This window comes from Hemibagrus wyckioides, linkage group LG25 (genome assembly GCF_019097595.1).
Source record: "Hemibagrus wyckioides isolate EC202008001 linkage group LG25, SWU_Hwy_1.0, whole genome shotgun sequence".
NCBI classification, from domain to species: domain Eukaryota; kingdom Metazoa; phylum Chordata; class Actinopteri; order Siluriformes; family Bagridae; genus Hemibagrus; species Hemibagrus wyckioides.
Window position 1 is genome coordinate 863,392 of NC_080734.1, and position 17,500 is coordinate 880,891.

Below are 17,500 nucleotides of genomic sequence, written 5' to 3' on the forward strand. Positions count from 1 at the left end.
TAGAGACTGCTGAGGGGACGAGTGTTTATAGCTGAAGAGAGAGAGAATAAAGAGAGACTGCTGAGGGGATGAGTGTTTATAGCTGATAGAGAGAGAGAATAAAGAGAGACTGCTGAGGGGATGAGTGTTTATAGCTGATAGAGAGAGAGAATAAAGAGAGACTGCTGAGGGGACCAGTGTTTATAGCTGATAGAGAGAGAGAGAGAATAAATAGAGACTGCTGAGGGGACCAGTGTTTATAGCTGATAGAGAGAGAGAATAAAGAGAGACTGCTGAGGGGATGAGTGTTTATAGCTGATAGAGAGAGAGAATAAATAGAGACTGCTGAGGGGATGAGTGTTTATAGCTGATAGAGAGAGAGAATAAAGAGAGACTGCTGAGGGGATGAGTGTTTATAGCTGATAGAGAGAGAGAATAAAGAGAGACTGCTGAGGGGATGTGTGTTTATAGCTGATAGAGAGAGAGAATGAAGAGAGACTGCTCGGGGGATGCGTGTTTATAGCTGATAGAGAGAGAGAATAAATAGAGACTGCTGAGGGGATGAGTGTTTATAGCTGATAGAGAGAGAGAATAAAGAGAGACTGCTGAGGGGATGAGTGTTTATAGCTGATAGAGAGAGAGAATAAAGAGAGACTGCTGGGGGGATGAGTGTTTATAGCTGAAGAGAGAGAGAATGAAGAGAGACTGCTCGGGGGATGCGTGTTTATAGCTGATAGAGAGAGAGAATAAATAGAGACTGCTGAGGGGATGAGTGTTTATAGCTGATAGAGAGAGAGAATAAAGAGAGACTGCTGAGGGGACCAGTGTTTATAGCTGATAGAGAGAGAGAGAGAATAAATAGAGACTGCTGAGGGGATGAGTGTTTATAGCTGATAGAGAGAGAGAATAAAGAGAGACTGCTGAGGGGACCAGTGTTTATAGCTGATAGAGAGAGAGAGAATAAATAGAGACTGCTGAGGGGATGAGTGTTTATAGCTGATAGAGAGAGAGAATAAAGAGAGACTGCTGAGGGGATGAGTGTTTATAGCTGAAGAGAGAGAGAATAAAGAGAGACTGCTGGGGGGATGAGTGTTTATAGCTGAAGAGAGAGAGAATGAAGAGAGACTGCTCGGGGGATGCGTGTTTATAGCTGATAGAGAGAGAGAATAAATAGAGACTGCTGAGGGGATGAGTGTTTATAGCTGATAGAGAGAGAGAATAAAGAGAGACTGCTGAGGGGATGAGTGTTTATAGCTGATAGAGAGAGAGAATAAAGAGAGACTGCTGAGGGGACCAGTGTTTATAGCTGATAGAGAGAGAGAGAATAAATAGAGACTGCTGAGGGGACCAGTGTTTATAGCTGATAGAGAGAGAGAATAAAGAGAGACTGCTGAGGGGATGAGTGTTTATAGCTGATAGAGAGAGAGAATAAATAGAGACTGCTGAGGGGATGAGTGTTTATAGCTGATAGAGAGAGAGAATAAAGAGAGACTGCTGAGGGGATGAGTGTTTATAGCTGATAGAGAGAGAGAATAAAGAGAGACTGCTGGGGGGATGAGTGTTTATAGCTGAAGAGAGAGAGAATGAAGAGAGACTGCTCGGGGGATGCGTGTTTATAGCTGATAGAGAGAGAGAATAAATAGAGACTGCTGAGGGGATGAGTGTTTATAGCTGATAGAGAGAGAGAATAAAGAGAGACTGCTGAGGGGACCAGTGTTTATAGCTGATAGAGAGAGAGAGAGAATAAATAGAGACTGCTGAGGGGATGAGTGTTTATAGCTGAAGAGAGAGAGAATAAAGAGAGACTGCTGAGGGGACCAGTGTTTATAGCTGATAGAGAGAGAGAATAAAGAGAGACTGCTGAGGGGACCAGTGTTTATAGCTGATAAAGAGAGAGAGAATAAAGAGAGACTGCTGAGGGGACCAGTGTTTATAGCTGAAGAGAGAGAATAAAGAGAGACTGCTGAGGGGACCAGTGTTTATAGCTGATAGAGAGAGAGAATAAAGAGAGACTGCTGAGGGGACCAGTGTTTATAGCTGATAGAGAGAGAGAGAATAAAGAGAGACTGCTGAGGGGACCAGTGTTTATAGCTGATAGAGAGAGAGAATAAAGAGAGACTGCTGAGGGGACCAGTGTTTATAGCTGATAGAGAGAGAGAATAAAGAGAGACTGCTGAGGGGACCAGTGTTTATAGCTGATAGAGAGAGAGAATAAAGAGAGACTGCTGAGGGGACCAGTGTTTATAGCTGATAGAGAGAGAGAGAATAAAGAGAGACTGCTGAGGGGACCAGTGTTTATAGCTGATAGAGAGAGAGAGAATAAAGAGAGACTGCTGAGGGGACCAGTGTTTATAGCTGATAGAGAGAGAGAATAAAGAGAGACTGCTGAGGGGACGAGTGTTTATAGCTGATAGAGAGAGAGAGAGAATAAAGAGAGACTGCTGAGGGGACCAGTGTTTATAGCTGATAGAGAGAGAGAGAGAATAAAGAGAGACTGCTGAGGGGATGAGTGTTTATAGCTGATAGAGAGAGAGAATAAAGAGAGACTGCTGAGGGGATGAGTGTTTATAGCTGATAGAGAGAGAGAATAAAGAGAGACTGCTGAGGGGACCAGTGTTTATAGCTGATAGAGAGAGAGAATAAAGAGAGACTGCTGAGGGGACGAGTGTTTATAGCTGATAGAGAGAGAGAGAATAAAGAGAGACTGCTGAGGGGACCAGTGTTTATAGCTGATAGAGAGAGAGAATAAAGAGAGACTGCTGAGGGGATGAGTGTTTATAGCTGATAGAGAGAGAGAATAAATAGAGACTGCTGAGGGGATGAGTGTTTATAGCTGATAGAGAGAGAGAATAAAGAGAGACTGCTGAGGGGATGAGTGTTTATAGCTGATAGAGAGAGAGAATAAAGAGAGACTGCTGAGGGGACGAGTGTTTATAGCTGATAGAGAGAGAGAGAGAATAAATAGAGACTGCTGAGGGGATGAGTGTTTATAGCTGAAGAGAGAGAGAATAAAGAGAGACTGCTGAGGGGATGAGTGTTTATAGCTGATAGAGAGAGAGAATAAAGAGAGACTGCTGAGGGGACCAGTGTTTATAGCTGATAAAGAGAGAGAGAATAAAGAGAGACTGCTGAGGGGATGAGTGTTTATAGCTGAAGAGAGAGAATAAATAGAGACTGCTGAGGGGATGAGTGTTTATAGCTGATAGAGAGAGAGAATAAATAGAGACTGCTGAGGGGACCAGTGTTTATAGCTGATAGAGAGAGAGAGAATAAAGAGAGACTGCTGAGGGGACCAGTGTTTATAGCTGATAGAGAGAGAGAGAATAAAGAGAGACTGCTGAGGGGACCAGTGTTTATAGCTGATAGAGAGAATAAAGAGAGACTGCTGAGGGGACCAGTGTTTATAGCTGATAGAGAGAGAGAATAAAGAGAGACTGCTGAGGGGACCAGTGTTTATAGCTGATAGAGAGAGAGAATAAAGAGAGACTGCTGAGGGGACCAGTGTTTATAGCTGATAGAGAGAGAGAGAATAAAGAGAGACTGCTGAGGGGACCAGTGTTTATAGCTGATAGAGAGAGAGAGAATAAAGAGAGACTGCTGAGGGGACCAGTGTTTATAGCTGATAGAGAGAGAGAATAAATAGAGACTGCTGAGGGGATGAGTGTTTATAGCTGATAGAGAGAGAGAATAAAGAGAGACTGCTGAGGGGATGAGTGTTTATAGCTGATAGAGAGAGAGAATAAAGAGAGACTGCTGAGGGGACCAGTGTTTATAGCTGATAGAGAGAGAGAGAATAAATAGAGACTGCTGAGGGGATGAGTGTTTATAGCTGATAGAGAGAGAGAATAAATAGAGACTGCTGAGGGGATGAGTGTTTATAGCTGAAGAGAGAGAGAATAAAGAGAGACTGCTGGGGGGATGAGTGTTTATAGCTGAAGAGAGAGAGAATGAAGAGAGACTGCTCGGGGGATGCGTGTTTATAGCTGATAGAGAGAGAGAATAAATAGAGACTGCTGAGGGGATGAGTGTTTATAGCTGATAGAGAGAGAGAATAAAGAGAGACTGCTGAGGGGACCAGTGTTTATAGCTGATAGAGAGAGAGAGAGAATAAATAGAGACTGCTGAGGGGATGAGTGTTTATAGCTGAAGAGAGAGAGAATAAAGAGAGACTGCTGAGGGGATGAGTGTTTATAGCTGATAGAGAGAGAGAATAAAGAGAGACTGCTGAGGGGACCAGTGTTTATAGCTGATAAAGAGAGAGAGAATAAAGAGAGACTGCTGAGGGGATGAGTGTTTATAGCTGAAGAGAGAGAATAAATAGAGACTGCTGAGGGGATGAGTGTTTATAGCTGATAGAGAGAGAGAATAAATAGAGACTGCTGAGGGGACCAGTGTTTATAGCTGATAGAGAGAGAGAGAATAAAGAGAGACTGCTGAGGGGACCAGTGTTTATAGCTGATAGAGAGAGAGAATAAAGAGAGACTGCTGAGGGGACCAGTGTTTATAGCTGATAGAGAGAATAAAGAGAGACTGCTGAGGGGACCAGTGTTTATAGCTGATAGAGAGAGAGAATAAAGAGAGACTGCTGAGGGGACCAGTGTTTATAGCTGATAGAGAGAGAGAATAAAGAGAGACTGCTGAGGGGACCAGTGTTTATAGCTGATAGAGAGAGAGAGAATAAAGAGAGACTGCTGAGGGGACCAGTGTTTATAGCTGATAGAGAGAGAGAGAATAAAGAGAGACTGCTGAGGGGACCAGTGTTTATAGCTGATAGAGAGAGAGAATAAAGAGAGACTGCTGAGGGGACGAGTGTTTATAGCTGATAGAGAGAGAGAGAGAATAAAGAGAGACTGCTGAGGGGACCAGTGTTTATAGCTGATAGAGAGAGAGAGAGAATAAAGAGAGACTGCTGAGGGGACCAGTGTTTATAGCTGATAGAGAGAGAGAGAATAAAGAGAGACTGCTGAGGGGACCAGTGTTTATAGCTGATAGAGAGAGAGAATAAAGAGAGACTGCTGAGGGGACCAGTGTTTATAGCTGATAGAGAGAGAGAGAATAAAGAGAGACTGCTGAGGGGACCAGTGTTTATAGCTGATAGAGAGAGAGAATAAAGAGAGACTGCTGAGGGGACCAGTGTTTATAGCTGATAGAGAGAGAGAATAAAGAGAGACTGCTGAGGGGACCAGTGTTTATAGCTGATAGAGAGAGAGAGAATAAAGAGAGACTGCTGAGGGGACCAGTGTTTATAGCTGATAGAGAGAGAGAGAATAAAGAGAGACTGCTGAGGGGACCAGTGTTTATAGCTGATAGAGAGAGAGAATAAAGAGAGACTGCTGAGGGGACGAGTGTTTATAGCTGATAGAGAGAGAGAATAAAGAGAGACTGCTGAGGGGACCAGTGTTTATAGCTGATAGAGAGAGAGAGAATAAAGAGAGACTGCTGAGGGGACCAGTGTTTATAGCTGATAGAACACAACAGACAACAGGAAGTGACTTTCATTAAAATATTAAATGCTTCTATAAATGAATAAAAAGTTATTTTTTAATGAATAAAAAATCATTAGCAGATGTTTGTGATATGAGACTCATAAAGCACTGGGTATGTTCCTGTTACAGTAATGTAGTGAGTGATGAGGTGGTGTGATGAGTTATTATTACCACCTGAAGGTGATTATTTTTTTTATAACAGAATGTCCCCAGCCATATTATTCCTCTTTCTCCACAGCAATCTGCTGATGCTAATTATTTTCTGTATACTCAGAGTCTAACTCTAATCAGTCGAATGGGAAAAAACAGAGCTTTATGTTAATCCCAGATGTTTGGAGCTTTACGTGGATATAATGGGATGGGGATGAGTTATAGACTTTTAATCCTGTTATGTTGTGTTATCTTTCACAGTGGCAGTCCAAACCAACCTCGTTCCCCCCAAAAAAGTCCAGCCCGGGATGCTGCAGTCCAGCCTGGTCCAGGCCAGCGTGGCCACAATGCAGAACCCAATGGGATGTTCACTTCCTCGCCTCTCTGTTTCACGGCCTGCCAGCATGGTGGCCAGCATGGAGGCGGGGGCAGACGGTTCAGCGCTACTGTCCGTGATGAAGTGGAAGACGGTTCTGGCTGTGTTCGTGGTGGTGGTGATTTACTTAGTGGCCGGCGGCTTGGCGTTTCGAGCCCTCGAGCAGCCATTTGAAAAAAACCAGAAGGATACGATCACAGCTGAGAAGGCGGCGTTCCTGCAAAAGCATCCCTGTGTCACACCAGATGAACTAGAGATTCTCATTAAGGTAACTTTTTAAATCTCGGTTTTTAATGATATCTCACTCATCGGTTTGTAGTGAAAGTGTGTCGACAACTTTACCTGTTAGGTCTCATCAAATTAGCAAAGAAATAAGAAAACAATGCATTTAAATTGTTGGACAAAAACATGGTGCCCATCCTGTACATTTCATTTGTGGTTGAATCAAAACTACTTTGTGTGTCCATGCTAACAGTATGATGTGTAATAAATGTGTGAATACATTATGCTATAATCTAATTATGCTACAGTATAATCCGTCACTGGTGCAGGTGCAACTCGTGGAGAGTTTGTGATTCTCCTGTAGAGTCTAAAGACCAGAGAAACAAGAGATTTCCATCGATCCGGAACCGATGGTTGTCATGGCTAAATGAAGCAGTGGATAAAAATAAGTGAAAAAGAAGATTTGTGAAGGTTTGATCTGTGTTTGGTCTGGTAATTGAGAGAGAGACGGAGTGTGCTCTGGCCAGTGTTTGAGTTAGGAGTGTGATTAAGGAGGGTGATTAAGGTGAAGTCAGTATGCTAAAGGTCAAGGTGCTTATTAAGAATATATATTTTTCTGGAGGTTTCTGAGGATATTTTGCAGATTTTGGACAAATATGAGCCACGAAAAAGAAATATGATACTTATATAAGAAATAAATGGTTAAAAATGGAAAAAAAGGTTATCTAAAAAGCAGAATTGTAGCATACCACATGATCCATCCATACAGAGCTTTATAAAATCCCAAGACAGTCATCTTACTGCCATCCAGACAGGAAGCACAAACGTTGCCTGAAAATTCAGCTTTTTGAGTCAGTCGAAAGGACACAGGCATAGTGACAGTATTTAGGTAGAGCCAATTTTCCAGCCTTCCTGTGGAGTCTTGACTTCTGTGAAACATGAGTGTCTCAGCTAATTTCAAAACAGTTATGAACGCTAAATTTGGCAAAAGATAAAAAAAACACGCAAAAGAAAACTTATTTCCAGAGAGACTGCGAAAGAGAGGCGTTTGGTCCAATTTAAATGCAGAAAGAGCAGGTTGAAGAAGAGAATAAGGTGGAGGCAGTGTTTCTGTTCAGGTGATTCAAGAAAGGACAGGACTTTTGTCTAATATTCGAAACAGATGCAGTAATTAAGATTGTGTTTGGTTTATAGAGGTAGAGGCAGTGTGTTTGGATTTAGAGACTGAAGTAGAGGCATTGTGTTAGGTTTAGAGATTGAAGTAGAGGCAGTGTGTTTGGTTTAGAGAACGAGGTAGAGGCAGTGTGTTTGGATTTAGAGATTAAAGTAGAGTCAGTGTCATTGGTTTAGAGAATGAGGTAGAGGCAGTGTGTTTGATTTAGAGATTGAAGTAGAGGCAGTGTGTTTGGATTTAGAGATTGAAGTAGAGGCAGTGTGTTTGATTTAGAGATTGAGGTAGATGCAGTGTGTTAGGTTTAGAGATTGAGGTAGAGGCAGTGTGTTAGGTTTCGAGATTGAAATAGAGGCAGTGTGTTTGGATTTAGAGATTGAAATAGAGGCAGTTTGTTAGGTTTAGAGATTGAAGTAGAGGCAGTGTGTTTGGATTTAGAGATTGAAGTAGAGGCAGTGTGTTTGATTTAGAGATTGAGGTAGAGGCAGTGTGTTAGGTTTAGAGATTGAGGTAGAGGCAGTGTGTTAGGTTTCGAGATTGAAGTAGAGGCAGTGTGTTTGGATTTAGAGATTGAAGTAGAGGCAGTGTGTTTGATTTAGAGATTGAGGTAGAGGCAGTGTGTTAGGTTTAGAGATTGATGTAGAGGCAGTGTGTTAGGTTTAGAGATTGAAGTAGAGGCAGTGTGTTTGGATTTAGAGATTGAAGTAGAGGCAGTTTGTTAGGTTTAGAGATTGAAGTAGAGGCAGTGTGTTTGGATTTAGAGATTGAAGTAGAGGCAGTGTGTTAGGTTTCGAGATTGAAGTAGAGGCAGTGTGTTTGGATTTAGAGATTGAAGTAGAGGCAGTGTGTTTGATTTAGAGATTGAGGTAGAGGCAGTGTGTTTGGATTTAGAGATTGAAGTAGAGGCAGTGTGTTTGGTTTAGAGATTGAAGTAGAGGCAGTGTGTTTGGATTTAGAGATTGAAATAGAGGCAGTGTGTTTGGTTTAGAGATTGAAGTAGAGGCAGTGTGTTTGGATTTAGAGATTGAATTAGAGGCAGTGTGTTTGGATTTAGAGATTGAAGTAGAGGCAGTGTGTTTGGTTTAGAGATTCAGGTAGAGGCAGTGTGTTTGGATTTAGAGATTGAAGTAGAGGCAGTGTGTTTGGTTTAGAGATTCAGGTAGAGGCAGTGTGTTTGGATTTAGAGATTGAAGTAGAGGCAGTGTGTTTGGTTTAGAGATTGAAGTAGAGGCAGTGTGTTTGGATTTAGAGATTGAAGTAGAGGCAGTGTGTTTGGTTTAGAGATTCAGGTAGAGGCAGTGTGTTTGGTTTAGAGATTGAAGTAGAGGCAGTGTGTTTGGATTTAGAGATTGAAGTAGAGGCAGTGTGTTTGGTTTAGAGATTGAAGTAGAGGCAGTGTGTTTGGTTTAGAGATTCAGGTAGAGGCAGTGTGTTTGGATTTAGAGATTGAAGTAGAGGCAGTGTGTTTGGTTTAGAGATTGAAGTAGAGTCAGTGTGTTTGGTTTAGAGATTGAGGTAGAGGCAGTGTGTTTGGTATAGAGATTGAAGTAGAGGCAGTGTGTTTGGATTTAGAGATTGAAGTAGAGGCAGTGTGTTTGATTTAGAGATTGAGGTAGAGGCAGTGTGTTTGGTTTAGAGATTGAAGTAGAGGCAGTGTGTTTGGATTTAGAGATTGAAGTAGAGGCAGTGTGTTTGGTTTAGAGATTGAAGTAGAGGCAGTGTGTTTGGTTTAGAGATTCAGGTAGAGGCAGTGTGTTTGGATTTAGAGATTGAAGTAGAGGCAGTGTGTTTGGTTTAGAGATTGAAGTAGAGTCAGTGTGTTTGGTTTAGAGATTGAGGTAGAGGCAGTGTGTTTGGTATAGAGATTGAAGTAGAGGCAGTGTGTTTGATTTAGAGATTGAGGTAGAGGCAGTGTGTTAGGTTTAGAGATTGAGGTAGAGGCAGTGTGTTAGGTTTAGAGATTGAAGTAGAGGCAGTGTGTTTGGTTTAGAGATTGAAGTAGAGGCAGTGTGTTTGGTTTAGAGATTGAAGTAGAGGCAGTGTGTTTGGTTTAGAGATTGAAGTAGAGGCAGTGTGTTTGGTTTAGAGATTGATGTAGAGGCAGTGTGTTTGGTTTAGAGATTGAAGTAGAGGCAGTGTGTTTGGTTTAAAGATTGAAGTAGAGTCAGTGTGTTTGGTTTAGAGATTGAAGTAGAGTCAGTGTGTTTGGTTTAGAGATTGAAGTAGAGGCAGTGTGTTTGGTTTAGAGATTGAAGTAGAGGCAGTGTGTTTGGTTTAAAGATTGAAGTAGAGTCAGTGTGTTTGGTTTAGAGATTGAAGTAGAGGCAGTGTGTTTGGTTTAGAGAACGAGGTAGAGGCAGTGTGTTTGGATTTAGAGATTAAAGTAGAGTCAGTGTCATTGGTTTAGAGAATGAGGTAGAGGCAGTGTGTTAGGTTTAGCGATTGCAGTAGAGGCAGTGTGTTTGGTATAGAGATTGAGGTAGAGGCAGTGTGTTTGGTTTAGAGATTGAGGTAGAGTCAGTGTGTTTGGATTTAGAGATTGAAGTAGAGGCAGTGTGTTTGATTTAGAGATTGAGGTAGAGGCAGTGTGTTAGGTTTAGAGATTGAGGTAGAGGCAGTGTGTTAGGTTTAGAGATTGAGGTAGAGGCAGTGTGTTAGGTTTAGATATTGAAGTAGAGGCAGTGTGTTTGGATTTAGAGATTGAGGTAGAGGCAGTGTGTTTGGTATAGAGATTGAAGTAGAGGCAGTGTGTTTGGATTTAGAGATTGAGGTAGAGGCAGTATGTTTGGATTTAGAGATTGAGGTAGAGGCAGTGTGTTTGGTTTAGAGATTGAAGTAGAGGCAGTGTGTTTGGATTTAGAGATTGAGGTAGAGGCAGTGTGTTTGGATTTAGAGATTGAGGTAGAGGCAGTGTGTTTGGATTTAGAGATTGAGGTAGAGGCAGTATGTTTGGATTTAGAGATTGAAGTAGAGGCAGTGTGTTTGTCATATTTGTTGCTTCTTCATGTGTAAATGTGTTAATAATAACTCGAGTCTAGAGGCAGTGAGTTTGATCAGAATGAACTCTGACAGCCTGTCACTGGATTCTGATCAACATCTCTCCTTTATAGAATGTTCTCAGTGAGAACCGTCTCGAACAGGATCACTTCAGAACAGGAAGAAATACAACATGAACATTTGGTGGAGTTACAGAAAGAACCTACAACTTCATTCAGGCTTAAAGGTTAAAGGTGATAAACAACAAAGGTTAAAGGTGATAGATTGTAAACAACAACAACAAGAAGGGACATATTTAAGGCAACAGCAGTACATTTCAGAGAAGATTTTAAATCACAGCCCCAGTAGAACCCAGACCTGATGTAATGAACCTCATGTGTATAATATCAGTGTTTATTGATGTTATTAATGTAGAAATCATGAATGTGGGAAAGAGGTTTGGAGCTAAAACCCTGAACTTCAGAGCAGCCAGAAGCTTCCTAATGGCCTGAAGTAAGCAACAGCTTCCCACTGAAGGGAAACGTGGCGCGATTCCTGTAAGTATTGATTCATGTCTCAGGGAAAAAGTATGAGCTGCTGTAGGAATTCTAAAATAAAGCTGTTTGACTGAAAGAATTATTTACTGTTTTATTTACTATTTTATTTACAAATTCTGTGTTTTATACTGCATACAGGAGCGTGCTAACTTTCAGGATTCTGTGTTAGTCGTTAAGAGAGTTTTATTAAATATTGTTTAGTAAGATTAGAGTTGGTGGCAGGGTGAGTTAGTGTTTAGCACGTTCGCCTCACACCTCCAGGGTCCTGGATTCGAGTCTCAGTCTCTGGGTCCCTCTCACTGTGTGTGTGGAGTTTGCATGTTCTCCCCAGGCTTGGTGGGTTTCCTCCGGGTGCTCCGGTTTCCTCCCACAGTCCAAAGACATGCTTCTACGCTGATTGAAGTCTCTAAATTGCCCATAGTGTGTGATTGCGTGAGTGAATGAGTGTGTGTGTGTGTGTGTGTGCCCTGCGATGGGTTGGCACTCCATCCAGGGTGTATCCTGCCTTGATGCCCGATGACGCCTGAGGCTCCCCGTGACCCGAGGATAGATTGGATAAGCGCTACAGACAATGAAATGAAATAAAAGAGTAGAGTCACTGACTGTAATCCATCTGGTGCTCTGTAGAAAGTAATGGCACCCCTCGACCTCACTGACTGGCTGGTTTTCAGTCGGGTTACATGCAGTAGGTTATTATTGGATGTATGCAGCACAAATCTATTCAACTGATCTTATTGTTCTCTGCAACAGGAAGCTTTTTAAATTTCCAGAATGATTTAATTCAATCAAAATGTGCTGATGCACCTTTCCAAGAATAAACCAGTGAGGCAGGAGAATTACTATCATACATCTATTAGAGAGAGGGACTTACAGACTACACAATAATATTACTATCTATCTATCTATCTATCTATCTATCTATCTATCTATCTATCTATCTATCTATCTATCTATCTGTCTGTCTGCATTCAGACTAAAGGCTTTTTAATTTCTGTGTGAAAAAGTAATGTGTACCCCTTAAACTTAATAACTGATTTCATCCCCTTTAATTGCAGCAGCTGCATGCTAATGCGTCTGAGATCAGTCTTTCACATCGCTGTGGAGGAATTCTGGCACACTCTAGAGCTGCTATAATTCAGCCACACTGGAGAACTTTCAAACATGCTGAGTTACCTTTACAACAGATGTCGGAGGAGCATTATCTTTTAAAAAAAGGTCAAAAAGTTTTTGGCTCATCAGTCCACAGAGCATTGTTCCAGTTGCCTTGGGGGTCATCAAGGTGTTTCTTTGGCAAATCTGACGAACCTTTACATTCCCTGTGGTTTAGCAGAGACCTTACCTGAGGCCAGCACTTCCTTAGATGTCTGTCTAGGTTCTTATGCTGCTTTATGACTAAGATGTCAGTGTGCTCTTGGAGGGGTTTTGGTGGACCAGCCACTCTTCCATGTTTTCTCCATTTGTAGATGTCTCTCACTCTCACTATCAATACCAGAGTTTTAGAATGTCTTTGTAACCATTCCATTACTGATAGATTTCAGTAACATCCCTTTATGGTCATGCTATACTGTGCTGCTTCTTAAGACCATTTAGTTTACTTCACATTGCTGGGAAGTTCCTGTTTACCTGGTGTTTAGATTCATGTGTGCTGCTGCAATCAATCCACCTGGGTGTGTTTACTGTAATCAAACATGATTATCAGTAAAAACTGGTTAATTATTGATTGGTAGGTTGAGTAAGGGGGCAATTACTTTTTCCCAGCAGGTTAGTTGGTATTTGATTTCCTTCAGTAAATATTGTTTTTGTCTAACTAATTTTTATTTAAAACTTTTGTGTGTGACAAATGTGCAATAATTTAAAAAATGCAGTATCGTGACACTGTATAGATTAGAATCACCTCAGTCATCATCACTATCTCTGGCTCCTGTTCAGCTTCTCCCCTCAGGTGAAATCCCCATTCAGACTGAAGGTAACTTTCTGCCACTTCATAGCAGATGGCACCATAACACTGAACAGCTGCAGTGTGACCCAGAGACACCAGAGGACCTGAACCTCCTCAGGAAGTAATGACAGATCTGAACCTTTTTCCCCGCAGCATCTGTGTTGATGGTCCACTCAGGTCTGATCTGAAACTCCACCCTGAGCGTTTATTAGTCATCAACACCTTAACGCTTGCTCCATCATGGGAGACTGAGGATCACCTTAAACTCGACACCGTCTCATTAACCACACTGACAGAAGGGCCAGTCTGTGTCCTTGAGTGTTTCCGAGTAAAAATGTCTGACTTCTAAATGGAATAAATGACTGGAGAATCTGTAATTAAAGGAAATAAGATTTTTAGAAAACAAACGATCAGCTGTTTGCTGACATCATTAGTCCTTTAGCCAGAAGATAAAAGTAACTGATTGTGTTAATCACACTGAAGAACAAAACAGCACACAGACCCATTCTAATACTCTTACAGTCTAAGAAACGGAGTAGATTATTCTCGATTCTTCTAGATGGAATTTTAGTAACTACATTTTCTGTAAACTTTTTCATTTATGCTGAATGTTGGTCTGAAAGTGTTAGTCTGATTATTCACTTCCAAGCTGCTGGAAGAATGCTTTGTGGTCCATTTGGTCTTGATGTTTCCCCAGAATTTGGGGTCTACAGCAGAACCTGGACTTCTGCAGCAGCACTGTTAGATCAGATCCTCACCACAAACATTACAGAGAGCAAAATGATCAGATTTAAAAAAAAAACACACACACACTCCAGACGATCAGTAAAGATCATCACGACATGTTGGCTCTGATCGTGATCACTGAGTCAGTGTAGGTCTGTGGAGGTTCTGGGATTTATATATAAATAACCTGATTAATCAGAACTGACTGAAGGACTGACTGAAGTTTGAGCTCAGTGACTGGAACTAGAAAGGTTTAGGAATTAGAACTGTCCAGAGCTTTACTCTGAAGGTCAGTGAGAACTTTAACTAACATGAGAGATTAACTAACTGTAATGTAATTCTGATTCATTAGGAAAAGGCAGATCACACACACACACACACACACACACACTCACTCACACACAAACACACACGCTTTCACTCATACCAGGCTGAAGGTCTGCGGCATGTAGCTTAAACACATATACACACTAATACGCACCAACACACACTAACACACACCAACACACACTAATACACACCAACACGCACTAATACACACCAACACACTAATACACACCAACACGCACTAATACACACCAACACACTAATACACACCAACACGCACTAATACACACCAACACGCACTAATACACACCAACACACTAATACACACCAACACGCACTAATACACACCAACACACTAATACACACCAACACGCACTAATACACACCAACACACTAATACACACCAACACGCACTAATACACACCAACACACTAATACACACCAACACACACTAATACACACCAACACACACTAATACACACCTACACACACAAATACACCAACACACACTAATACACACTAACACACACCAACACACACTAATAAACACTAATACACACCAACATGCACTAATACACACCAACATGCACTAATACACACTAACACACACTAACACACACCAACACACACTAATAAACACTAATACACACCAACATGCACTAATACACACCAACACACACTAATACACACTAATACACACTAACACACACCAACACACACTAATAAACACTAATACACACCAACATGCACTAATACACACCAACACACACTAATAAACACCTACACACACAAATACACCTACACACACAAATACACACTAATACACACCAACACACACTAATACACACCAACATGCACTAATACACACCAACACACACTAATACACACCAACACACACTAATACACACCAACACGCACTAATACACACCAACACACTAATACACACCAACACACACTAATACACACCAACACACACTAATACACACCTACACACACAAATACACCAACACACACTAATACACACTAACACACACCAACACACACTAATAAACACTAATACACACCAACATGCACTAATACACACCAACATGCACTAATACACACTAACACACACTAACACACACCAACACACACTAATAAACACTAATACACACCAACATGCACTAATACACACCAACATGCACTAATACACACTAACACACACTAACACACACCAACACACACTAATAAACACTAATACACACCAACATGCACTAATACACACCAACACACACTAATACACACTAATACACACTAACACACACCAACACACACTAATAAACACTAATACACACCAACATGCACTAATACACACCAACACACACTAATACACACTAATACACACTAACACACACCAACACACACTAATAAACACTAATACACACCAACATGCACTAATACACACCAACACACACTAATACACACTAATACACACTAACACACACCAACACACACTAATAAACACTAATACACACCAACACACACTAATACACACCAACACGCACTAATACACACCAACACACTAATACACACCAACACACACTAATACACACCAACACACACTAATACACACCTACACACACAAATACACCAACACACACTAATACACACTAACACACACCAACACACACTAATAAACACTAATACACACCAACATGCACTAATACACACCAACATGCACTAATACACACTAACACACACTAACACACACCAACACACACTAATAAACACTAATACACACCAACATGCACTAATACACACCAACACACACTAATACACACTAATACACACTAACACACACCAACACACACTAATAAACACTAATACACACCAACATGCACTAATACACACCAACACACACTAATACACACTAATACACACTAACACACACCAACACACACTAATAAACACTAATACACACCAACATGCACTAATACACACTAACACACACCAACACACACTAATAAACACTAATACACACCAACATGCACTAATACACACCAACTTTAACACCTAACAGACTGAAGACCAGATTAAAGAAGTCAGTAAGACAGGAGTGTAAGGTGTTTGAGATTCATGGGCTCAGTACTGCGACACCTGAGGCAGGTTGTGTGTCGTGTAACTGACCGTATCTGAGGGGAAACTCCAGCGTTGTGTGTTGGATCTGTCATGTAATTGAGTGGACAATAGGCGGGGCTTATTTCCACACAGGTGATTGTTTACACTCACACAGCTGCTTTGATTGGATTTAACACTTTCACGAATCACACAGGTTTGTTCTCATCATCGTGTTCCATCAGATCTGTCATCAAAACAGATTCGAATAATATTTTATATGTTTTATATTTCTATACCGTGAGAGTTTTGGGGTTTTTTGGTTCCTCTTCTGATCTGGTTTGTGTTTGGAGGAGTGAAGATTCCAGCTTTATAGCAGAATTTCTTCATATCACTGTTTTTTCTTTTTTTCTAAGTTGTAAAATAACCTTGAGTGTGAGACAAACTGCTGCAGAGCTCCGGCTGCTGATTGAAAATCGATCTGGTTCTGGGACACGCTGGCTTTTCTTCACGCAGATAAACGATGTGAGGCAGAAATAAATAAATAAATAAATAAATAAATAAATAAATAAATAAATAAATAACACAAACAAATGATGATCAGCCTGTGTGCTGAACCACCGAATCATGAAGCTGGCAGTGTGTCGGTGACTTGTGTGTTGGTGTGTGTGTTTGTGTGTGTGTTTGTGTGTGTGTTGGTGTGTGTGTTGGCGTGTGTGTTGGTGTGTGTGTTTGTGTGTGTTGGTGTGTGTGTTGGTGTGTGTGTTTGTGTGTGTTGGTGTGTGTGTTGGTGTGTGTGTTTGTGTGTGTTGGTGTGTGTGTTGGTGTGTGTGTTTGTGTGTGTGTTGGTGTGTGTTGGTGTGTGTGTTGGTGTGTGTGTTTGTGTGTGTTGGTGTGTGTGTTGGTGTGTGTGTGTGTGTTGGTGTGTGTGTTTGTGTGTGTGTTGGTGTGTGTGTTGGTGTGTGTGTTTGTGTGTGTTGGTGTGTGTGTTGGTGTGTGTGTTTGTGTGTGTTGTTGTGTGTGTTTGTGTGTGTGTGTGTTTGTGTGTGTGTGGGAAGCTGTAATGCAGTGGCTTTTTTTTCTCTAGCTCTCATGACTCTGCGTGTGCTTCGTTTTTTTCAGTCACTGAACTGTGAAAAGCCGCGAGCTCAGAAACTACAGAACTCTCTAAAAATAAAGAGCCAAAGGAAAAAGCTTGTGTGAGTCAGACCCAAGCAGAACATCTTTAATTTTATTAAAGCTTTATTAAAGACTGAAGTGTGTGTGTGTGTGTGTTTGATGTTCCTGTGATGGGGTTGTGTGATGAAGCAGAGATACTGATCTTGAGTTTTATAACAGTACAAGTATTTATGTTGTTTCCTAAACCAACAATGCATCAAAAAATAAAGAAATAAATTAATAAACTGTGGATCATTTTAATTTCTACTAAAATCCACCTATTTAATACAAAACCTATCAGTAAATATATTTTGCTAATGAATATGCAGTAGAAAAAAA

The 17,500-nt window shown here is 41.1% G+C and overlaps 1 protein-coding gene across 1 annotated transcript in view; it reads left to right on the top strand.

Annotated features, from left to right (window-relative positions):
- kcnk10a (potassium channel, subfamily K, member 10a) overlaps positions 1 to 17,500 on the top strand; it is a 35,064-nt gene that overhangs the window by 3,190 nt on the left and 14,374 nt on the right. Inside the window, exon 2 of the mRNA XM_058378802.1 lies at positions 5,877 to 6,259. Within this exon, the coding sequence (XP_058234785.1) occupies positions 5,877 to 6,259 (383 nt within the window). The remainder of the gene's footprint in view (positions 1 to 5,876; positions 6,260 to 17,500) is intronic.